Source organism: Tursiops truncatus, chromosome 1 (assembly GCF_011762595.2).
Source record: "Tursiops truncatus isolate mTurTru1 chromosome 1, mTurTru1.mat.Y, whole genome shotgun sequence".
Lineage (NCBI taxonomy): Eukaryota > Metazoa > Chordata > Mammalia > Artiodactyla > Delphinidae > Tursiops > Tursiops truncatus.
Window position 1 is genome coordinate 24,571,752 of NC_047034.1, and position 25,254 is coordinate 24,597,005.

General features: G+C 37.5%; 2 protein-coding genes across 8 annotated transcripts in view; one reads left to right on the forward strand and one right to left on the reverse strand.

The window, feature by feature from the left end:
- Nucleotides 1-7,650, reverse strand: part of CNST (consortin, connexin sorting protein) — a 107,856-nt gene extending 100,206 nt beyond the window's left edge. The window contains exon 1 of one of the 6 annotated variants that reach the window (XM_073801265.1): nt 7,388-7,642. The gene's annotated coding sequence lies outside the window, so the exon portion shown is untranslated. Of the gene's footprint in view, nt 1-4,667; nt 4,780-7,337; nt 7,359-7,387 lie in introns of those variants that run through there. The other 5 variants (XM_019920472.3, XM_073801256.1, XM_019920473.3 and 2 more) reach the window with 5 other exon arrangements.
- Nucleotides 7,651-7,767: 117 nt separating this feature from the next.
- Nucleotides 7,768-23,967, forward strand: TFB2M (transcription factor B2, mitochondrial). 2 transcript variants are annotated; one of them, XM_019920476.3, is made up of 8 exons: nt 7,770-8,229; nt 8,919-9,007; nt 12,390-12,543; nt 12,876-13,024; nt 15,338-15,427; nt 18,195-18,257; nt 21,392-21,543; nt 23,218-23,967. In XM_019920476.3, the coding sequence occupies exons 1-8, from the start codon at nt 7,920-7,922 to the stop codon at nt 23,393-23,395; spliced, it is 1,185 nt and encodes a 394-aa protein (XP_019776035.1). In that variant the 5' UTR covers nt 7,770-7,919; the 3' UTR covers nt 23,396-23,967. The 2 variants fall into 2 exon arrangements, with proteins under 2 accessions (XP_019776036.1, XP_019776035.1); XM_019920477.3 differs by lacking the exon at nt 18,195-18,257 and having other exon boundaries at nt 7,768-8,229.
- The last annotated feature ends 1,287 nt before the right edge of the window (nt 23,968-25,254 follow it).

Here is a 25,254-nt window from a genome sequence, read left to right on the forward strand (position 1 = left end):
CATGATGAAAGAGACACTATTAAATATATTCTACTGGGAATTCCCTGGCGGTCCAGCTGTTAGGACTTGGCACTTTCACTACCGAGGGCCTGGGTTCAATCCCTGGTTGGGGAACTAAGATCCCACAAGCCACGTGGTGCAGCCAAGTAAATAAACAAATATATATATATATGTATTTACACACACACACACACACATATATTCTAGCACAGTTTAGTATTGGTGTACTCAAAGTTTCCTTCTGTAATAGGGAAGAACAAGTCTGACACCATACTGGATCTGCTTCTTCTACTTTAACGTTTGTATTCTATTGCTTTTTGTCACAAGTTAAGAATGTTGCCTATATCCTAAAATATACAGGATAGCCCATTCTCAAGACTCTGACCTTTAAAGGTAAAACACTTTTCCATTCACGTAGAGATAAAAAGTTGCAGAACAGAAAATAACATTTGTCTTGTTGGAGGTTTATAGGAACACTGTGATTGGACCTACCTGGAAAGCTGGAAGAATGAAGGATTCTGGCACCAAGAAGTTTGCAGCAACCAACCACACCCCCACACCTTTTAGTATAAAGGGGCCTGAATTCTAACTGGGGGAAGATGGTTCTTTGGGACACTAGTCCACCACCTTCTCAGTCTGCTGGCTTTCTGAATAAAGTCACTCACTATTCCTTGCCCCATGAACTTGTCTCCCGATTTACTGGCCTGTTGTGCAGTGAGCAGTATAGGTAACACCTGTACTCAAAGTTTCTTCCTGGCAAATCCACCAGACATCAAAAGTATGATGACAGTGATCAATGGATTCTAACTGCTAAATTAAAGCTTCTGTTCAACTTTCATTATAGGAAAAAACTCTAATTTTTGAATAACCATGTTTTCCTTAAGTTAAAATATATCAGGCTTCCCTGGTGGCACACTGGTTAAGAATCCGCCTGCCAATACAGGGGACATGGGTTCGAACACTGGTCCGGGAAGATCTCACATGCCACAGAGCAACTAAGCCCGTGCGCCTCAAGTACTGAGCCTGCGCTCTAGAGCCTGCGAGCCACAACTACTGAGCCCAAGTGCCTAGAGCCCATGCTCTGCAACAAGAGAAGCCACCGCAATGAGAAGCCCACGCACCGCAACGAAGAGTAGCCTCCACTCGCCGCAACTAGAGAAAGCCCGTGCGCAGCAACGAAGACCCAGTGCAGCCAAACATAAACAAACAAAAAATAAATAAATTTATAAAAATAAAATAAAATTTATCCACCTTTTTTTCTCTCTGGAGCACTATTACTTTTGTAATAGAGAGGAAGGAGAGGAAAAAAGGAAGGCGTAAAATGTGTTGTACTCCTACCCCACCCCACCCCAAGGTTATAATAAACCATGACCTGTTCTGACTTTTGAACTTTTCATGGAAGGCAGGTTAGGAAAAAACCAAAAGGTGAGATAAGGCAGAATAAGCTATAGGAGATATTATTCTGGATATCTTTTTACGTACTCTGAAGCACTGTAACAAAATGGAAACTCTCCAGCAAAGGCTACACAAAATACATAGTTTTATACAAAGTATTATACAAGTACATGGAAACTGTAGTTTTAAGACAGACATTCTTAGAATATTTGTTTCATCAGCACAGATAAGTGCTCCCGGAGGAGAATTTTTGCTCATAAGTTTTCTGCACACATAGGTATACTCTTTGAGGCTGTCAGGGAAGGTAAGCCAAATACTCAAAGGTCAAAGCCCTGTCATGGTTTACTAGGGAGTCCCTAGGTTTTCCCCAGGCATACAGCTGAAAGAGGACAAAAAGCCTATAGGCATCAAAATGCACAAAATTATAATTAACCAAGAGGGTACCTGATATAATAAAAAATTACCTCCTGAATTAGACACTTTAGGTTAATTTGAAATAGACCTTTCTCTGGCTAGCAAAAATACGAACTTTGGTGGACATAAGACCTATTAGGTCAATTTTAAACTAGAGTTCAACTGTAAGACTAAGACAACAAACCATCTTGTCTTATAAAACATTTAATTATATGATTAAAATAAGGAAGTCACATAACATTGCTTCTAATTTTGGCTCTTTACAGTGCTTATGCAATGCTATAGTTAAAAACTCTAACTGGCGTGACAAAGAACTCCACAACAATTTTGTTTTCTTAAACTATTGGAACAAAAGAAACCTAGTGATTACTTTGTAAATTGTTGAAAAAAATAAAGCCTAATGACTGAATTTGGATTAAGAAATCACAAATGGATACAAAACCTTTTTTTCAGGAAACTAAACTTCATAATTTTCTAATCAGTATAGTTTCTACAAAATTCCACTCCTCTTTTGAGTTGAACATGAGGGAGGAAATCAAGTCTGTTACTTGGTATGAATCCTTTTGAGACCTGATTTAAGTAAACTTTTTCATGTCCACAGTGGAAAAAAGAAAAATCTAAACTAATCTTTGGTGGTTAATAAGGGAGAAAAATAAAAAACAAAACAAAACTCCACTAGGCTTCAGTAAATAAAACACATGTTCACAAAAATAAGTCCTTGTTGAAAAATCTTAAGCAATGTTTTTCAGTTCATTTAATAATTCTTTTTGAAGATTTTGTTGTACAGAGCTAATACCTGCAGAAGAGAGAAAAGTGAACAAGGAAAACAATGTAGGCATAAAATAAAAATACAAGTGGTATGCTCTCCAATATCCAGGAAAAACAGCATTCTTTATCTTATTATAAAGTTCACATATTTTAAGGAAATTATTTATTTAAAAACCTATATATAAAAGGTGCTTCAAAATATTAGTTTTTTTTTTTTCTTTTTTGCGGTACGTGGGCCTCTCACTGCTGTGCCCTCTCCCGTTGCGGAGCACAGGCTCCGGACGCGCAGGCTCAGCGGCCATGGCTCACGGGCCCAGCCGCTCCGCAGCATGCGGGATCCTCCCGGACCGGAGCACGAACCCGTGTCCCCTGCATCGGCAGGCGGACTCTCAACCACTGCGCCACCAGGGAAGCCCCCAAAATATTAGTTTGCCTTCATTCAAATTACAAATCCACAGCCACCTAATTCACTGGGTTTTCAAAATGCAGCAAACATAGAAAAAATGTAATTATTTATTCAGGTAGTAGCTTTCCAAGAAAATCAGGTTAGTATTCTCATAAAAGAACTTAATAGGTATAACAATTACAAAATATTGTTAATTACTAAAATCTCTTAGGTACTGTCAATTAAAATATCAAATGCCCAAATGTCAATAAAGTTGACTAAATGTGTCACTTACTCCTTCAGAATTCTTCCTACAGTCAAAGGGAAAAATACTCTTGATTTGTCAGTATTTTGACAAACACACACTATTTTTCCTTTCCACATGGCTAATGATGATGAAAAAGCGGGAAGTCCTAAGAGATGGACGGGAGGAGGTGATATAAAGGCAAAAAGTTTTCATCTCCAAATATGTTAAAGAGCAGAATCTGAAAACTGTGACTAAAACAATTTAAGAAATCTCAACCTATTATAAGATTCAGAACTTTTTAATAATGTATTTCTTTTTTTTGAAGATTTAGATATGATTTTTTTTACTTTTTATTAAAGGATATTATAAAATAGTTACTTCAAATGCATTAAAAAAAAGTATTCCTTGGTTGAAAGGAAATATAATTTCCCCCAAAGGAATGATACATAAATAAGGAAAAGCCTATATTCATGTGAATCTTCAAGGCCCTAAACAGAACACACTCATAACTGTATCAAGACAGATGGACATATTGAGTGCAGAACTTCTCAATAAAAATATAATCCTTGCAAAGACCACTTAAATTGAGCCTTTTTAAAAACAGAAAATTGCCAGACTACCAATTATTCTTCCTTAAATAACTAAAGAAAAATTTGCTAAGACTAATTTGAAGCAACAAAACAACGTATTCTCTCTCTTATCCAACTAAAATGGTGTCAATGGATAGCCATCTATATTTAAAGACAAAATGAAAATGCTCTGTTTTCCTACATAATGTGTATGCACCTCTCACGAAACAAGCAACATCCAATAACTATCCCCTTCCCCAAATCTGTCTGTGATCCTTTAACATTCCACACACTGCCAACACTGTGCTAGGTTTATACTGACTAGGTTTTACAGAGGGAGTTTGTTGACTGATCAGGTAATTTAAGATTTCTTTATACCATAAAAGTTGTGGAGGAGGCATGTTTCTCATATTAAATTATACTGAATATTAATTAGGCCTTCAAGTAAATTCTGACATTAAATGTAAAAGTACAGCTAAAATAGTATTTAGGTAAGCTTATCAGAATACAGACATCAAGATAAGAATGATGATGGGTCCTATTGATCCCCACTGAAGTCAGTGAGCTGCAGTTACCTTTCAAAGAGGGTTATCTTTAAGTTATAACAGCTCTGAACAAGAGATGGTGCAAATCACCACATCTGTTGCAAAAACAACTTAAAACACATTCCTTGTCAATATGTCAGTACCGTTCTCTAAAAAACTGCCATATTCCCTTTACAGTTTAACCAAACCACCACACACGTGTGTGTTTTGCTATTACTCAGGCTCCCAGTGTTTTACAGCCGAAAAACATACCCTCTTCCTTCTCAGTTTTTGCTAAAAAGATTTTCTTTCCTTTAATAACACCATCATATATAGAAGCGCATTTACAGAACTCTTAGCCATACCTGAAACCGAGTCAGAAAATAAGCCTCCAACAGTAGGTACTCTACCTGTTTACCATAAAGTTCAAACTTCTCATATGTTTTCAAGTTCTCCCTACTTAATACCAACAGATATAGTAGACAAAGACTCATACAGTGTCTTGACACACTGTTGACACGCAGATGTAATTAACTGTAACGATGACACACCAGGAAATGACTGAGCACTCTATACATCTTACGACACTCACTAAACAAGCACAGGGCACCTGTTAATCCTCCTCAGTCAACACAAAAAGGAAGAGACTTTTTGGAACTTTCATCCTGCTAGAATCTTCTCAGTTTGAATATCCCAGCACTTTAGGAAAAAGATTTTTAAATTTACTCCACAGAATTTACCCCAGACTCTCAGGGTAAGAAGATATCTTAAGAATCACACAGTAATCCTATAGATATGTGCTGCTCAATAAGGTCTTTAGCCACCAGCTAAGACATGTAGCTGGCTGGAATTCAGCTGTACTGTAAATATAAAATACCCATGAGATTTTGCAGATTCAGTATGAAAGAATGTGAAACATCTCATCATTAACTTTTAAAAGTGATCACATGTTGAAATGATATATATAGAAATCAAATAAAATATTAAAATTAATTCCACCTACTACTTCTTTTTACTTTGTTAATGTGACTAGAAAACTTTAAATTGCTCATATAGCTTGTATTATATTTCTATTGGGCAGCACTACTGTAGACCCACAGTCTAAATTCTGGTAGCAAACTGTCACTTGGCATTTCCCAATTACAACTGCCGTATAAAAGTCAAAAGAAAAATCAGTATTTTAACTTCTCTGTCAATTAAACGGGGATAGTAAAAAAAATAACTTAAGAATAGTGTAAAAATAGTAGAATCAGTTTGCCTGACACCACTAAACAGATATTACATTACTTCAAAAAGGCAAAAATAGCACAGGATGCAAAAACTACACCTCTTAAAAAAATAAGATGGGAAATATACAAACAAGGTTTTTCTAAAGAAGTAGCTCTCAATGCTGATTATAAAGTTCATTTTTAAGGGAAATGGATATTTCTGTCATTTCTAGCACCTGGGACCTCAGAAAAATAAAATGTGTAAGATTCTGTCTCTTATTATTTAAGCATCGTCAACCACAAACAAACCATTAACACTATAAAAAGGGAAATAATTACCATAACCTAATTCTCTTTTCCAAAATCAAAAGAATATAACACCACTCAAAAGCAAAATTAAAAACGACATTAATTTCTCTAGAGTTGAGTAGGTTATCTTTGGTCCACAAATATAAAATAAGAAAGCATATTTTAAGGTAGGTATTTTTTACCACAATTTTTTAAAGTATATTTTAAACGTGAGAAATTCAACAACACAGTTCTATGAGTGAACCATTTCTTCCTCTACCGTAATAGATCTTTCTGCTTTGATTTTTAAAATATTTCGGCCTCAAGGGCTCTTGGGGAAAAAAATCCAGTGTATTTCTGAATGTACAGAAATATTTTTATAAGGAGAGATGGGGAGATAGCTCAGTAAAAGGATCGGGGGTATGGAGCTCTCTCAGGCGTTCAGAGGATGCAAGAATAACTTCTAGACTTGTCAATGGGGAAAATATTTTAAAAAGAATTAAAAAAAATTAAGACCAAAGGGTTCCCAGGGCTTCCACAACAGTTGACAAGACACTTTCTACGGTGTCCTCACAAATTTACAACCCGAAAAAGGCCATACTTGGCCATCAATTCTTTATCCATTTGATATTCATCAGCCGAATAAATCTTCAGACTTCTATTTGCTAGGCGATACATTCCTTAGGAATCTTTTCCTTGTGCATTTAAAATACCAAGCTCAATTACGCTCCCAGTAAGGTACGCAGAAAGGACTGTACATATTTTAAAATAGGAAGTTGAATGGCTGCAGTTTCCTGCCTTGGTGGAAAGGGTGACGGGTAAAGCTCTTTCTGAGTATAATCCTTAAATACTGAAATCGCTCTCAAAGAATTGAGTGTTCTATCACTATCCAATAGGTAAAAAGACTGCCAAATTCTCCATTAGAGCATCCTATTTTTAGAGTCTTTGGAATCGGTCTTTTAAATTGTATTCCACAGTACAATGTGTTTGACTAAGTTTACAAGGGCAACAAAATAAGCATCCTAAGACCTTACTGTTTTCAAGCTCAGGAAGGAATTTTAAACTTTTCAATCCTATTTTTTTAATCTTAACTTTAAATCTTATAAACGCGCAAATAAAAATAAAGACTAAAATAAATATTGGCCCAGAGGGAGGAACGGAAGGGAGACACTAGGTGCTTCTTGACAACCTAAGTGGTGAGGGGAAGAAAACAGGTATGAAGGAAAATAAAACCACGCACAGGGGTGGAGAGACACGGCTGTGGGCAACAGGACAAAAACGAACAGAGGCGCCGTGGAAGCCGCAGGCTCTGCGGGGAGCCGGGAGAGGGACAACTCCTGGCGCGAGTGCCCTAGGGAGGGAGAAATGGGCGCGCTGCGCAGGAAGAGGCCACGGCGGCGACAGAAGAGAGGGAAACGGGAGAGCGCAGAAAGGGAGGAGGTGAGGGAACAGGGCTCCACCGCACCGAGAGGGCAGAGGCGTCGCTGCCGGAGGAAGACAGCGCCGGGGGAGCAGCGAGGGGGTTCCCAAAGGCTTTACCCTAGACGCGAGCCGGCCGGCCAGCTGCGACCCGCTCTTCCTCTCCTCACCTGGGAACCGGAGACGAAAGGAGGGCTACCGCCGGGCGCCGGATCCGCTTCCAGCCCCGCTTGCTGACATGGCGGCCGACCAGCTGTCACAGAGCTTGCTCGGGTCTCCCGCCGCTCGAGTGTAGGAGACACCTCTCGCCTTCCCGCCCCGCCTCCCTCTGCGTACCCCTCCCGGCTGGCTGGCTGGCTGGCTGGTGGCCGGCGGCCCGCCACCGCGGAGCATAGAGCGCGGATGGCTAGAGAGGAGACGCAGAGGACGGACGACCATAGAGTTCGAGTTCAGACATCGCCTAGATGGTCCGTCTCGCTCCTCGGCCGTCCACTCACAGTCCTCGGGCGTCGGCGCCGCTACGGAAACGGAAGTGACGTCAAAGGCAAGATGGAGAGGTCGTTCGCACGCACAGTTTGGCCTGTTTACTTCCGCCGGCCTAGACCCGGGGCAAGGAGATGTAGCACATGGGCTACCCTGTATGGAGTTCGTCGAGGATGTAACGACCCTGGGTAACACTGGGACAGGACTTAGAGGGTGAGAATGTGGGTCCCAGGGGTGGGACTTCTTTCGAGGCTGATGCTGTCAGCCATGACCCGCGCTGGGCGCTTTTGCATTTTGAAGTCGGGAGCGGTGAGGCTGATGGACGTCCCGGCGGGGAACCGCCGTGGCTTGTCTGACTACTACCCGCACCTGATGCCCAGTGTGGGATTTGGAAAATCGTCCTCGCGTGTTTACAGATGCCGCTCAGAGACCAAGCGGTACATAACCAGCCCTAGAGTGGCTGAGACCTTGGTGCGGATCCTACGGGGAAAACGAAAATCTTGCCAGCTATTCCTGGAATGCAATCCAGGTGAGACCCTCGTGGCTTCATTTTCTTGGATGTTCACTTTTGCAGACTGTGTAAAACATGGCCTCTTCCTTTAAGCAGCTTATATGGCCTCTGTTAATCATCACTCCACAAGATATTTCCGTAGCAGTTTGCACTTTACAAACTGTTTTGATAAAACATGCTCTTAGATTTCACCATCTTCCCAAAAGAACTTTTATCTTACCCTTTCGTACATCTTCTATAGACCGCAGCAGGATGCCGGGAACACAAGATTTATAGACTTTCTGAAAAATAATTTTTTTAAGCACCATTTCCTATCATGGGGAGTCAGTTCTGTTTAGGTTTGGCAATATCTTTGATGATAAAGTATCCAGAGAGTCTATGAGTAAGTGGTAAGCTAGAGGCAACTATTTTGTTTGTTTGTTTGTTTTTTCTTGAGAGGTAGTGAAACATTGTAAGGAGCGCAGGTTTTGCGGTCTTTGACGGAATGGATTCAAAGCCAGGCAGCACCGCGTTCCAGTTGTGATGGTGGAGTCAAGTGACTGTATCTAATCCGCAGTTTCCTTATATGTAAATCAGGAGTGTAATATCCACTTTGGGAATGTTGTGAGAATTAAAATTATACAGGTAAAACATCTAATTTCTTTGATATTGAAAAAGATTATGTTGTTTCTTTTGCAAATAAACTTTTCGTTCTGTTAATACATTAGGTCCTGGAATCCTGACACGAGCATTGCTTGAAAGTGGTGCCAAAGTGATTGCCCTTGAAAGTGACGAGACTTTTATTCCACAATTGAAGGTATATTTTTGTTTCTAAAAATAATTTATTGTTCAATCAGCTACCTTTGAGTGGTTTAGGGAAGTAAAATTAAGCACACTTTTTTTTTTTTTTTTTTTTTGCGGTACGCGGGCCTCTCACTGCTGTGGCCTCTCCCGTTGCGGAGCACAGGCTCCGGACGCGCAGGCTCAGCGGCCATGGCTCACGGGCCCAGCCGCTCCGCGGCATGTGGGATCTTCCCGGACCGGGGCACGAACCTATGTCCCCTGCATTGGCAGGCGGACTCTCAACCACTGCGCCACCAGGGAAGCCCCACACAGTTTATTTTTAAACAATCACTTTTAGGGGCTATGCCGTATCTTGTTAGCCCCAGTGACTAGAACACAGTATCAATGATTGTTGAATGACTGAAAGATGGATTCAGAGACTTTTCTGGTTCTAGTTCTGCTACAGATGGGTGATTGAACAAAATGTATAACTGGTATCTCTAGGCTTGTTTCCTCGTATTAGCAGGCTATGCTGTGCCTCTTCTTTCTTAGAAGGGGATAAGTGAGCTTAGAGTCTAATTGGAATGCTAAGATTAGGTTAACGGGACTGTGTTAACTCTGGACTTAGGGTTTCAGAGGCAAGAAAAGTTTGGTGTATTCAGAATAAATTGCATGGAGTAAAGGCATTATCCAAATGGATTTTTTAGTGAATTTGGCTTCATGTATAGCTGACAAGTTCACATAACAGTAAAGTGGAAATTCCTTGCGTCATTGTCAGCCTCTTTTTTGTTCTCTTTCTCTTCTTCCCTCCTTTATAAATCTTTTGATTCAATTCAGGAAACTTTTCCTCCATGTGCCAGCTTCCTGAAACCATGTAAAATAGTGTTATCTGAAAGTGCAAGATGACAACAAAAAATGATGAAAATGTATACAAAATCCTGCTTTTTTAAATATAACTGTCACATTAGATGGTTTTTCTACAACTGAAAAAATTCAGGGTTTTTGAATTCAGATTATTTAATTGATGTTAAATCTGCTGGAATTCCAAAAACATGAAGAGAAAAAGAACCCATAAAATTATTCAAAGATTCAAGATCATGAAATGTGATTTAGTAAACATAGCCATCTGTAATTTCAACCTGGAAATTAAAAACAAAATAGCTCTTATCTTGGTCTTTAAACGGGGGGTACTTCTGAAGATTAATCTACATGTTCACAAAATAATTAAGGTGGTATTAAAATGTCCTTCTGTTTACAGTTTGTTATCCTGTAACACAACGGTTGCTTTTCTATAAGATCAAGATAACAGTAGTCTCAATTTAAAAACAGTTGAATCAATGAAATAGAGTGACTAGGGACTAGAGAATTCCTCACAGTATTTCTTACAGGAATATCAGTCATAAAATGTTTCTGAAGCTGTTAATGTAAGCGCAAAATTTAAACGTCTAACTCCCTATTCCCCCCTCCCCACCAACACTAACTTGAGCTCAGCCATTAGTACACGTTCTTTCACTCATTGTAAAGTGAAAAGCCATTCAAAGTTTTGTGTGAATTCATGTATATTTGCAAGAATAAAAGAGAAGTAATCATTTATATAGAACCTTTGCAGCCCTGAATCAGGGCCTTGAAGTGGTGCTCTTAGCAGACAGTGCTTCTAGCCACCCAAAGGCTCACAATTTTGCTCCTAAGAACTAAAATTATTTTCAAGGATAATGCTTGACTCTGGATTTTTATCTAAATTTAAAATCCCATGGACTTCCTTGGTGGTGCAGTGGATAAGAAACCACCTGCCAGTGCAGGGGACACACATTCAATTCCTGGTCCAGAAAGATCCCTACGCCGTGGAGCAACTAAGCCCATGCGCCACAATGGCTGAGCCCGCACTCTAGAGCCTGCGAGCCACAACTACTGAGCCCGTGTGCCTAGAACCCATGCTCCGCAACAAGAGAAGCCACCACAATGAGAAGCCCGCGCACCACAACGAAGAGTAGCCCCTGCTCACTGCAACTAGAGAAAACCCACGCGTAGCAATGAAGACCCAATGCAGCCAAAAATTAATTAATTAATTAATTTTAAAAAAAATCCCTCTTCACCCCTACTCCATTTCCCTGATAAAATTCCTGGGACTTCACATTAATAATGTTTCAAGCAGGAACAGTTTATTTTCCTAGCTGGATGTGCTAGAGAGACACATGTTGCCAATTGAGTTCTGTAATAATGAATCATCACAGTATTGTAATCAACTATACTTCAATTTTTTAAAAAAGATAAAATATCTTAAAAAAAACCAAAATAATAAATCATGATATATCTCATTTGAATTGTGAAGACTATTGCTGCAGAAATATCTGTATGTGTTCAGATGAAGAGACATCAGCTTTTGTGGTAAACTGTGTCTTATTTCAGCACATTTATGTCTTCAGCCTGGACTTCAGTATTCAGGTCTATAACTTCCTACCTGCATCTCCACTTTAATCACCTAATAGGCATCTCAAAATTAACATGACCAAAAATATGTGGTTTCTACCTCCAGTCTGTTCCTTTCACTAGTTTTTTTCAAGGGTCCTCTTGAAAGTAATCATTAAAATTTACTAAATTTAGGAATAGAACCATACTTATAGGTTGAATTCAAAACTTAGGTTTTTTAACTCATAACTTTAAATTGCAAATTCATTAAAACCTTGATAAATACCAGTAGAATTTTCTGTGCATGAGAACCTCAGTGTGCACATCAAAACCTTGCTCTCTTCTATTTGGTTTTTTGTAACTTCGAATTAAGTTTGTAGGGTCTATAGCTAACACTTCCTCTCACTACTAAGTTCTCCAGCGCTACTGCCAGGTGAACACGTCAGGGCAGTAAAAAGATTGAGGTATATTGGACATCTTCTAGTGTGCAGGGAGTTTTCCTTCTATAGTTGGCTCTGTCTTTACGAAAAGTAAATGAAAAATTAAGAGGAAAATGGAGAGTGACCTACACAGTGAGCTAAGTTCGTTTGGTGAAGGACTAACTAAACTGTTCTGGAAAAAAGGAATGCTCTCTTGCATCTATCTGCCTTTCACTTTAATATTTTTATTGTTATTTTCTGTTAAAACATCTTCCCATGACTAGCAGATGAATCACAGCTCTGAATAACAGAAACCATTTAGATAAAGTAAAGAAAGTAAAAGGATATGTAATAATTTGTTGAAGGTTTCTATTTTGGGTGCTTTTTCTTGGTAATATTATATTCACTTTTCAGACATTAATTCATTTCTATTAACTTACATTTTACGGTATGTTAGTAATGTTTTCTTTGCCTCTTTATTGAGGTAGCAATATTTTTTATAAGAATTACTTTTTGAAGTAGATGTTGGAATTGTTACAAGGTCTGCCTAACACTGAAATTTCTAAACATGTTCTCTCTGTCTCTCTTTAGTCCTTAGGAAAAAAGGTGAATGGAAGACTAGAAGTGGTCTACTGTGACTTCTTTAAACTGGATCCTAGAAGTCGTGGAATACTAACACCTCCCGTTATGACTTCAGATATGCTTTTTCAGTATTTGGGAATAGAAGCACAGCCTTGGTCAAAAGGTGATTTTTGTCATTCAGTAAAGCAAGTACCTTATAACTTGTCAGCTTTCTCTAGCAGTACACCAGATTTGTTGAGATGTGTGTACATGTTTATATGACACAGTTTATGGGTGGTTGCTCTTAAGTTGAATATGGCTTTTCCCTCACCTAGATACAATCAGCAGTTTTGTGGAAGCCAAGTTCCAGATCAAGGAAAGATGCTAAGGCCTAGTTTTGCTCGAAATAACCTTAAAGTAATATAGTTTGTTAACCTAATTTGACTCAGTAAAATATGGTCGTAGGAAAAAAGTGTTAAGAATTTATTTAAATATTTTTGCTTGTATTCTTAACAGGTGCCCCTTTAAAAGCAATTGGGATCTTACCACCTAAAAATGAGAGAAGTGCACTTTGGAAACTTTTACATGACCTATATTCCTGTACTTCTATATATAAATATGGACGACTAGAACTAAACTTGTTTATTAGTGAAAAGGAATGCCGGGTAGGTTATTAACAAGTACCTAATTTTTTGTTTTAAATGTTCTGCGATTTTTCTCAGAGTAGTCTTAATCTGTATGATTTTAATTTGGGCTCATGACATTTGAGAGTACTAAGGTTGTTTTTAAATTTCTATAGAGCATTCTTTAGGTATTATTTTTTAAAAGGTTTTCTGTGTGATAAAATATATATAACAAAGTTTACCATTTTAACTATTTTAAGTGTACAATTCAGTGGCATTAAGTACATTCACATTGTGGTACAACTATTATTACCATCCATCTAGTCTCAGAACTTTTTATCATTCCATACTGAAACTCTGTACCCATTAAACATTAATTCCCCATCTCCCCCCCGCCCCTGTGCCCCTGGTAACCACTGTTTTATTTTCTGTTTCTATGAATTTGACTATTCTATATACCTCATGTAAATGGAATCATACAGTATTCCACTTTGTGTCTGGCTTATTTCACTTAGCATACTGTCTTTAGGGTTCATCCAAGTTGTAGCATGTGTCAGAATGTCATTCCTTGTTAAGGCTGAATAATATTCCATTATATAATTAGACACCACCCCACCACCTTTTGTTTATCCATTTCCGTCAATGGATATAATTGACATGTTGCACTGTATAAGTTTAAGGTATATAGTACAATGTTTTGACTTCCATACATCATGAAATGATTGCCATCATAAATGTGGTGAACATCCATCATCTCACATAGATACAAAATTAAAAAATATTTCTCCTTGTGATGAGAACTCTTAGGATTTACTCTCTAACGACTTTCATATGTAACATACCACAGTGTTAATTATGTAGTTGTACAGTACAAAACAGGACGTTTGTACCTTTTGACCACATTCATTCAGTTCCCTCTCCCCTCCACCCCTGCCTCTGGTAACCACAAATGTGATTTTTTTCTATGAGTTTGTTTTTTGAAATATAATTGACCTAAACATTGTGTTAGTTCCTGCTATACAACATGGTGATTTGATATGTCTGTATATTACAAAATGATGACATGTTTATATATTACCATCTGTCATCATACAAAGATATTATATTATTATTGACTATTTCCCACACTGTACATTTCATCCCCCTGATTCATTTATTTTGTAACTGGAAGATTGTGCCTCATAATCTCTGTCATCTGTTTCACTTATTCCCCCACCCCCTCATCTCTAGCAACCTTCTGTTGTCTCTATCTGTGACTGTTTCTGTTTTTATGTTTGTTCATTTGTTTTTTAGATTCCACATATAAGTGAAATCATATTTATTTATCTTCCTTTGTCTGACTTATTTCACGTAGCATAATACTCTCTAGATCTATCCATGTTGTCAAAAATGGCAAGATTTCATTCATTTTTATGGCTGAGTTATATGTGTGTGTATATATGTATATGTAAAACATATACATCTTCTTTATCCATTCATCTACCAGTGGACACTGAGGTTATATACCTTTCTCGGCTGTTGTGAATAATGCTGTAGTGAACATAGGGTTTTAGACTTTTTGTTCTTTGAAATCAAAGGGCTTCCTGAAGTCCTTGAGAGTTATGTTTGTTTGCTGCCCAGAATGCTTCATGTTACTAATCTTATAATCCAAGATAACTGGAAATGCTTATTTGTATATAAGAGAACTATGGGTTGAGATGGGGGGCGGCGGGAGATGAAAGCAAGAGATGAAAGGATGATTTGCTTACCAAGATCCAAATAGTAAGTAAATAGTGACTGTCCCTGGAAGAGAGTAGGGGACTCAGAACCTTGAGGCTGTGTGCATACGTGAAGGAATGAAAGGAAGAGAAATAGGAAATGCTTCGTCAGGTTTCATCTTGCTACTAGTAGAATGTTCTAATGTTTCTTTTACCATGGACCTTTTCACATTTGGTTTTCTCTCTCTGTAGTGCCCTTTCATTCAGTGAGGTAACTCTGATCCTCAAGTGTCAGCCTAAGTAATTCTTGACTCAAAATTTAATAGCCCAGCTAATGCACGTTTCTATCACACTTACCCTTCACCACAGTAATTATACACTTCTGTGTCACTTTTTGTTTAATGAGAATTTGCCCTGATAGGTGATATGGTTAAAGGAAATCAGTCTCAAATACATTATATTTTAAGTGTACATGATGATATATTTCAATATGAAAGTTTAAGAAGACTTTCTTTTCTTTGAAATGGTTAAGATTCTGCATTTAATTCTAATTTTCTTTCATTTCTAGATATCATTAAGGTATTAAGATCTGACATATGATTTTGACTGATTGGCTATAGCTATGTATAACATGTAACTTCTGTTTTCCTTTTTCTAGAAAATAATGGCAAATCCCCAAAATCCAAGCTTGTATCAAGCATTAAGTGTGCTCTGTCAAATAGCTTGTGGGATTAAGCTCCTGCATACAGTGAGTAAAATCCTTCTAAATTTCAACAAAGAACTTCATGGTTTTTCAGAGGCTGTATTTCTGTGACCAGATTAATTTTATTGTTTTTCCAAGTGTTTAAGATAATAGAGCACTATTCTGATGTTTTTCTGTCACAAATATTTATATATTTCTCTCATTGTAAAACTAATATATTCTCAGTGTAAAAATGTGAGACATGTTAAAGAAAGAAAAGAATTTAAAAAATGATCACTACAGTGCTACCACCCAGAGGTCACTATTGTTGTTTGTGGCATAATTTTAGTCTTTTATTTTTCCTGTTTTTTCTTTTTTGTGTAGAGGAGATTATATTATTTTTTTATTTAATAGCTAATAGTTAATTATAAGATTTTTTTTCCCTTCTATCTAAACATTTTTCTTAAGTTTTTAAGACTATATAATAAGTTATTATAAATTAAGTTTTTAATGATTATAATACCTCATTATAGAGCATTCCCCTTTTTAGTTTATTTCCTTAGGCAAGATCAGAGTTGTCTAATAGGAAGACAATGCAAGCCACATATGTAGTTTTACATTTTTTTTAGTCGCCAGGTTACGGAAAGTAAAAAAGAAACAGGTGAAATTAATTTTAATATTATGTTTTATTGAATCTTCTCAATTCAAAACATTATTTCAGTGTGTAATATTTTTAAATTAGTTATTACATAATTTACATTCTTTTTTGTGTACTAAAAATCCATTGTATATTTTACACTTACAACCAATTCAGACTGGACACATTTCACATGTTCAGTAGCCACATGAGACTAGTATCTACCATTTTGTGTGTGCGTGTGTGTGTGTGTGTGTGTGTGTGTCTGCCATTTTTAATAGAGGCCTAAAAGCATAAGAAAAAAACAATAAATACCATTTCTTTCATACCATAATTTACCCATTCTCTTTTTTTTATTTTAGTAGACTAGAGTATATATCAAATTGTTTTTATACAGAATATGTTTGTTTTTTGTTTTTTGGTTTTTTTGCGGTACGCGGGCCTCTCACTGTTGTGGCCTCTCCCGTTGCGGAGCACAGGCTCTGGACGCGCAGGCTTAGCAGCCATGACTCACAGGCCCAGCCGCTCCGCGGCATGTGGGATCTTCCCGGACCAGGGCACAAAACCATGTCCCCTGCATCGGCAGGCGGACTCTCAACCACTGCACCACCAGGGAAGCCCTATGTTTGTATATTTTATGAGCCCTTGTTCTTCCAAGGATATATTGGTTTAATTTTAAAAGAGTGTTTCCTCTATGTAGTCTCTTCATTGCTTTTGTCCAGGAACACATTAAGACCTTCAGTGCATACTTAGTTGTTAGAATGTTATCTCATTTGATTTTAGCTTTTGTTCCGATTCTGGTTTTTTTCCTCCAGAATGTATCAGGTTCTTAGGTTGGCTCTCTCTGTTCCTTGTCTTTCGTATCTGTCATACTCTCATCCTTTTTCTGTATTCCCAGAAATCTTTTTCACATTTAGCCTTCATGGCACTGACCCTGCTTTCTGCCTATACTACATATTGTAATCTTGGTACTGTAGTTCTTGGTTTCCCTAAAATCCTTCTTAACCCCACTGATCTCCTCTCATTCTGTTGGCTTTTCATCTCAGTTCTCTCTTCCTGGCTTTTGGCTAGTTTCTTGATAGAAGGCCCTCTGAGGACCTCAGCTTTCAGGACAGTTTTCTTTTTCTGCAGTATTTGTTTTCAAAAGCCCTATGTTGAGTTTTGCCATGTATTAACCTCCAGAAAGGAGAGGTCTTTCTAGACCCAGCATTTTTAACATTTGTCCATTATATATCTACTACTGGATGGTCTGTTGTTGAATCCAATTCCCAAGGTCTTGCAGGTCTTCCTCTCCTGTGGGTTTGGTAGATGGGAGTGAGGTCTTCTCTGTGCCCACTGCAGTGCCCTAAACTGCTGTGGATAGACCAAGTGTGGGGGGAAGCTGCAGTGCCTGCTGCTGCTGCTGCTTTGCCTTCCTCCACTTAGTGACATTCCTGGAGCTGCTGGGAGTTTCACAGATGAGCAACAATTGCATTTTTCATTCTACGTCAGTTGCCACTGCAATTAGTAATAAATTATCGTTTCTGACCTTACATCCAATATTATAAGTTTTAGTCTTTTAAGTCTGTGTCAAATGCTGTTATTTTGGAATTTAATGTGTGTATATGTGTTTATACACACACACACACACACACACACACACACAATAATTTTTCAGTTGGGTCATCTTTTAAAATTGCTTCACGTACAAAATTGTATGTACAAAAGTTAGATACAAGAAAGCAATGATCCTTTTAAAAATTGACACAAGTTTCTTTGTTTATCTCCTTACATGTCCCAGCATATTCATATCAGTGGTTTTTCCACTAAGGTAGGGCAAAAACATCCCCATAATTGATCTGATAGACCCTAAACTGATTGTGACTGTAATATGCTGGCTATTAAAAATAACTTTAGAATGTATTTGCATAATTATATTAAGGGCAACTCTCTTTTATCTAAGCAAGTAATAGAGTTACCAGTATTTGGCTAGACCTTTGACTCCCCTTTTCTTTATCCAAAAAAAATGAGAGAGAAGAGAAATGTATATGATTTAACTGTCACATGTTGTTTTTCTTACATTCAGTTAGACTGGAGACTTGGCTTTAATTCATTATGTTGTTTAGGCAAGACAATTTTAAAGGCAGTAATAATGTGGGGCACTTTGCACAAAGAGAACTGAAAGAAATGTTTTCTTTTTGTTTATCTTCCCTCAAGGAGTCTTGCTTATCATTTGGCACATATACCGCAAATGGGCAGCTGGCAAAGCAAAAGCATAGGGTAAGAACGAATGAATACCTTTCCCTTTTTTCCTCTAATGTAACAGTCTTTGTTTTCTTTTGCATTATCTGGTATTCTGTATTTATTTAAATTTTTAATTTTAGAATATCTAGAAAAATTTTTAAACATACCTTATTGATTTTAATATATTCAAATTATTTTGGAAGGGAGTTATATTTTTCAGCTGTTTATACAATGAATGCTAGCATAGTAATAGACTTAAACACAGATTCTGACTTTTTTTTAATATATAAATTTATTTATTTATTTTTGGCTGCGTTGGGTCTTCTTTGCTGCATGCGGGCTTTCTCTAGTTGTGGTGAGTGGGGGCTACTCTTTGTTGCCGTGCGCGGGCTGCTCATTGCAGTGGCTTCTCTTGTTGCGGAGCACAGGCTCTAGGCTCACGGGCTTCAGGAGTTGTGGTGCATGGGCTTAGTTGCAGCCTGTGGGATCTTCCTGGACCAGGGCTCGAACCCATGTTCCCTGTATTGGCAGGTGGATTATTAACCACTGCACCACCAGGGAAGCCCCTGACTTCTATTTTTAACTTTTGAAATGAAAATACCTCTCAAATTTGGAAAACACATGAATATTAAAATGTTTATTCATCTAATTTGATAAACTGAAAACAAGATTTTATACCTTATTAATAAATCATATATATAATATTACTACTTATAATGGTTTATTTCACTAACAGGTACATCTTGTTTCTTACCCTAGGGGTTGGGCTTTAATTTTTGTTTATTTTTTCCCTTCATAAAGAACCAAAGTGATTATGTTATAGAGTGATCCTCCATTTAGGTTATATAGGGCTACTTATAGTGAAGTTGTAATAAAGTAGCTGAAGTTTTAAAAACAATTTTCGGACTCAATTCAGAAGTTCCACTTCAGGATTAAATGCTAATGATTCCCTAATCTCAGCGTATTAGTTCAGTCTGACTTTCCCATTGCTTACTACTTTGGTTTTTTTCTCGCTCTTGCCGCTAAAGGAAAACTATCAATTTAGAAATATTCTGATTTTAGAATCATCAGTGATCATTGTGATTTTAGTTCTGTTTCACTATCCATAAACGTAACTTATGTAGCCTCACAAAACAGAATAGGGGTAATACATTTTGGCTTGATACCAGTAGGAATTTATCCGAATGACCCTGAAATTAATAACCCTGCATATAGGACACTTTCCCATTTTCTCAATGACAGTGTCAAAAGCTAAAACACTTTTTTGGCCGACATAAATGTATAAACTTTTAGGGATGAAAATGAAATAACCAAATGTTATGTTTTAAGAGAAAATTTTATTCAGATATTTCACATGTCTGATGTCGGTGTGTTCATAATTGTTACAGAAGCGCTTTTAGATATTTAACAGTTTTTTAAAGCACATGATCTTCATTTCCATCCAAGTGGTTTGAGGTTTATACTTTTTTGAAGCCATGTTTTTGTGCTGTCACTGGAACTTTTTTCCTAAGCTACATATAACCATTTGTTGAACATCAGGAAAGTTGTTTTTTCCCTACTTATCAAGTAAACCTATATCTGTAACTCCAAATCTATTTACAAGATGCTGTTTAAAGTCACCTTCAAGGGACTTCCCTGGTGGCACAGTGGATAAGAATCCGCCTGCCAGTTCAGGGGACAGGGGTTCAAGCCCTGGTTCAGGAAGATCCCACATGCTGCAGAGCAACTAAGCCTGTGCGCCACAACTACTGAGCCTGCACTCCAGAGCCCGTGAGCCACAACTACTGTAAATAAATATATTTTAAAAAATAAATAAAAAATAAAGTCACCTTCAAAAGACTTGTTAACAACATATAATGCTATCAATTGTGAGGTTATTCCCCTCCCTAATTGATAGTTGCTAAATATGTTAAAATTTTATTGCCTTCCTTTTTTACTAATTTCTTCAGCTACAGGAATTCAAAACTAGAAACCAGAATTGATTGAAATTTTTTTTGGCCAACATGTCTTCCACAAACAGTATTTATGTTTAAATATGTATATACATAGGTATTTATTATAAAGTAAATAAGGGGTTACTAGCTAATACGTGAGCTTTCCTAAGAACTCAAACATAAAGCTCCCTCTGTTCTGAGGAATAATTTTAGAGGAAAAAACATCTTAATGTTACATCAAGTCACATACAGTTTTTATTTTAACCTGTATAATACTATATACTAAAGCAGGTTGGCAAACTTTTTGTGTAAAGGGCCAGAGAGTAAATATTTTATGCTTTGCAGGTCCCATATTCTTTGTGGATTTGTTGTTGTTTGTTTGTTTTTTTAAGAATCCTTTATAAATGTAAAAACTGTTCTGAGCTCCATATTATACAGAAACAGGCAGGCCATGTACCATAGTTTGCTAACCCTATATTTTTTAAAAATCCAATTAAAAATTATAAGGCAATAATTTTTTTTTTTGCAGTACGCGGGCCTCTCACTGCTGTGGCCTCTCCCGTTGTGGAGCACAGGCTCCAGACGTGCAGGCTCAGCAGCCATGGCTCACGGGCCCAGCCGCTCCGCGGCATGTGGGATCTTCCCAGACTGGGGCATGAACCCGTGTCCCCTGCATCGGCAGGCGGACTCTCAACCACTGCGCCACCAGGGAAGCCCGGCAATAATTTTTTTTATGCTTAGGATCTGGTGTTAATGCCTCAAATACAGAAGAGACTCAGCATATGCTAGTGTCACGTTTAGGATTTCATTTTTCCCTGCTTATAAGTTAATAAGCTGTTACTGTTTCATGGGTGCTGGGCAAAGACACAGACTCCTGTGTCCTGTGGAATAATATGATATTGCGTAGTTGTGTGGTGTGCATGCAGTGGGTTTGCACTGCAGCTGAGGAACACAGAGCTGGGGGAATCCACCTCTCTTTAGCAAACATTAATGTCAGTCTATAGAGAGACATTATCTCATCCCCCAAGGTGACTCACTGCAAACAACCCTGAGGAATGGCCCAGGTTAAGAGCAGTTGGGGCCTTGCATTCTTGTCACATCCAAAAATAACCTATAGGGACACGCAGGGTGTATTGTGATTGCCTCTTCAAAAAGGTAGCTTGAATGCGTAAGTGAACAATGTCTGGCACTGGCAATATTTTATGACTAACACATTTTATTTTCCTTTCTCTGCAGGAATCATTAGAACAAAACCTGTGTTTTATTCAACTGACTCCTCATAGGAATTTATTTGCAGGAACCTTAACACCTTTTAATTACGATGTGTTTTTTCACATGTTAAGGCAGTGTTTTATGAAACGCAATGCCAAGCTAATAGACCATTTACAGTAAGTAAAAAAATAAAAGCAAATATAAAAGTAGCAACTTAATGTGCGAATTGTACTTTCATGTTAGAGCTTTGTTTTTTATATTTTTTATATCTTCATTAACAGTGAGGTACCATGTTTTCACTCATCTATTTGTACAAAATACTTCATTCTCGCTGGTATACATTTTGAGGAAAATATATTTTCCACATAATCTCCTGAGCTTAATTTTTTTTCCCTTCTTTGAAAAAACAACCAGGGATGCCTACAATTTGTTTTATCTTTGTCAGGATTAATTTAACTACATGAAGAACTGGCTGCTTGCCCCGGCATTAGTGGCAGCATACCCACCATCCACCTCTTGTCATTGCCTGTCGTTAGTGGTTCTGTTTCCTAGGCAAAGTAGGCACAGATCATTATACCACCCTAGTCCTGCTCTGGATCAAATTCTATGTTTCTACCTAAAGCCTTATAAAAATTATACTGTTACTGCCTGCTTTGTATCTATATAATTTTTACGTAGGGCTGATGTGTACAGTTCTGGAAGTTATGCATTTTACCATGTACTCATCAGCCCATAGTCATTCAAAGTACTGTCAGAGGATGGGCAAAATAAATAATCATTTTAATTAATTTGATCATCATTTAATGTATAACTCTGAATGAGCTGCTGATTGAACAATATTTATGTAAAAATAAATGTTAAAAGTGGCAGTAGACCCATAAAAGTCATCTGTTTTTCATCTTATCAGGAGTGTAGGAAATTAAGGAATACATGTATGATAAACTGTGATTTAAAATGTTAAGAATTGCCTTGGAGAGCCTGTGGATTGAAAGGATGTTTACAGCTGTGACCAAGATTCCATTCACAGTCAAAAAGTATTGGAAATATTTTCCACCAAAATATTTTAGTACAGTTGTTTACTTGTTATTGTCAGAGGCTCACTGGTCGTTTCTTGCTAGGCTAATAGAATAAGGCAGTTTTCTGCTTTATAATTTATTCACAGTAATTGTTACATAAAAATGTGAAAATTATTTCCTCTTCTGAAAACAAACAGTAGTTCCTGCTGTTTATTAAACTTTTACATGAACCTAAGTGTTTACTTATTAAACTTTTACATGAACCTAAATAGAGTTAAGAATATTTTTGCAAAGAGAATTAAAAGATGAAAGGTAGACAGAAGAATTTTGTTTTGTTTTGTTTTTTTTTTTTTTTTGCGGTATGCGGGCCTCTCACTGTTGTGGCCTCTCCCGTTGTGGAGCACAGGCTCTGGACGCACAGGCTCAGCGGCCATGGCTTACGGGCCCAGCCACTCTGCAGCATGTGGGATCTTCCTGGACCGGGGCACAAACCCGTGTCCCCTGCATCGGCAGGCAGACTCCCAACCGCTGCGCCACCAGGGAAGCCCAGGCAAAAGAATTTTTAAGGGCAATGTTAAACTAGAATTTGCCTAAGAACTGATGAGAACATGTTAAAGCCTAAATCAGCTCTTTTCATTACAGGCAAGCCATGGAACTTTAGGAATAGACATAGTTAAAGCTATATATAATAGGCAGGCTATTAAACTGAATAAGATTAATTATATATAATAAGTTAGGCATTTTAAATTGGGCTTAGAAGCCACCTCTATCAATATTAACTGACAGTTGTTATGATAAAGAATTAAGCACATTTACTTTGTATTTATTTTGCAGTTCATTGAGTCCAATTGATGCAATGCATATATTGAAGCAAATTAAAAAAAATAAAGATGTGAAAGTAATAGATATGTACCCTGAAGACTTTCAGCACCTTTTTGAAACCATAGAGTGTTCCAAAGATGATAACTATAAGTGGCTATATGATGACTTCATGGAAGATGTAATCATATAGAGAAGTGGACTGATAAGACATTAACTGGAGCTGTTTATTTATTTGGAAATTATGGCACAAATGAAAAAGAACTGAGTTTGAAAAACTCACATCCTTTCAACAGAAGATAACTGTTCTTGTTTTGCACAGCTAGGCGGATCAATTCTTGTGCCATTGATACCATTACTGTATTGGATAAAATAATGGCTGCTATTTTATTCAAACTGAATAAAAGGAAAACTTCAGTTAATTGTGGATTTGATCAAATTGGATTTGTTTTGTTTTAAATTCCTATCTGCTATAAGCATACTGGTAGTTATAGGGTATTAGCAGATGAAATTTAGTTTTAGAAATTCTTTTGGCCAAATATCTTACATTATACTTAAATATTCCATTTTCACTGTCGATTTTTATATCCTCCTGGGGGAGCAGAAGAGTTTGTACGTAATTAAACTTGGAAAGTAAACTGATTTAGTGGGTTTTTTTACTTTTCAGTTTGTTGAAATGTATTATCAAGTACTGTACAATGAAATTATTTAAATTTTAATATGGTTTAAATTTTTTTAGAAATTAAAATATTTTAAGTAATAAGATTTTGTGCCTATCTGTTCAAACATAAAATTGACCCTAACTTATTCACTTTAAATTCCGTCACTTATAGTCAATATACTTTCAGTGAGTAATTCAGTCTGTGTTATTCAAAACTCTCATGCATTTTCATTCCATCAAGAAAGTTCATCTGAAGTTAGACCTTTACATGAACCTAAATGGAATTAAGAATATTTATTTTCTTAGCTCTTTGAAGAAGCTACTAGATTTTACCTGAGACATCTAATCTCTGTTAGATTTCTTTGCTGTTATAACACTTCATAATACCTAAGGCATATTATTAGTAACTCTTTGTAAGGCGTGTGTTTTTAATAACACTTAGCCAAACCAGTTCTTCCCAACGTCCCTACTGTTGTCCTTGGTTCACGGTTCAGTCCAGCTAGAAACTCTGAATCCTTGTTTGTTTGTTTTTTAATTTTTTTTGGCTTTGTTGGGTCTTTGGTGCTGCGCGCGGGCTTTCTCTAGTTGCATCAAGCGGGGGCTGCTCTTTGTTCCGGCCTGCTGGCTTCTCACTGCAGTGGCTTCTCTTGTTGCGGAGCACGGGCTCCAGGCCCGTGAACTTCAGTAGTTGTGGCTCGCGGGCTCTAGAGCGCAGGCTCAGTAGTTGCGGCGTGAAGGCTTAGTTGCCCCGCGGCATGTGGGATCTTGGTTCCCCGACCAGGGATCAAACCCACATCCCCTGCATTGGCAGGCGGATTCTTAACCACTGCACCACCAGGGAAGCCCTAAATCCTTTTTTCTCTTGTAATTCCTATCCTGCCATTACATAATCTGCCTAATCTTTATAATGTCATTCTGTCTTCTCAATCCGATGCCTTAGGCCTAAATTTCTCCTGGGACTTCTTAACTACCTCTCTCTCATCTTCCAATACATCTTGTTTATTACTGCTATATTAACTTCCTAAAACATTTATTTCACCATAGTTTCTTCTAAGGCCTTGGCTTCCTAATGGGTAATAGTGGCATATATTAGGGTTCTTGTCAGGAGTAAATCATTTACGAAAAAGGGCTTAGTGTAGAAACTTGACAGTGGTAGTTATAAGTGTTGGTGTAATGCATTATCTTCCCCCACTCCCTCATATATAGGTAGCCAGAGACCTCTGTGCTCTTCATTCTGCATTCAAAAAACTAGAGTTTAAAAAAAACGAATTTACAGTTGTCTATTCACTGAAAGATATGAGTAATTAATGAAGCTTAATATGTGGGGGTAGTTGCTCATGGTAGCAGTCAGGTGCCCCAAGAATTTCGAATTAAAGGTAGCCTTGTTACAC

Bases quoted from the DNA above. Each gene is read 5' to 3' on its own strand.
- TFB2M (XM_019920476.3), top strand. From the start codon at position 7,920: ATGTGGGTCCCAGGGGTGGGACTTCTTTCGAGGCTGATGCTGTCAGCC. The intron at 13,025-15,337 runs GTAGGTTATTAA...TCCTTTTTCTAG, and splicing joins TTAGTGAAAAGGAATGCCGG to AAAATAATGGCAAATCCCCA. The intron at 21,544-23,217 runs GTAAGTAAAAAA...TTTATTTTGCAG, and splicing joins AAGCTAATAGACCATTTACA to TTCATTGAGTCCAATTGATG.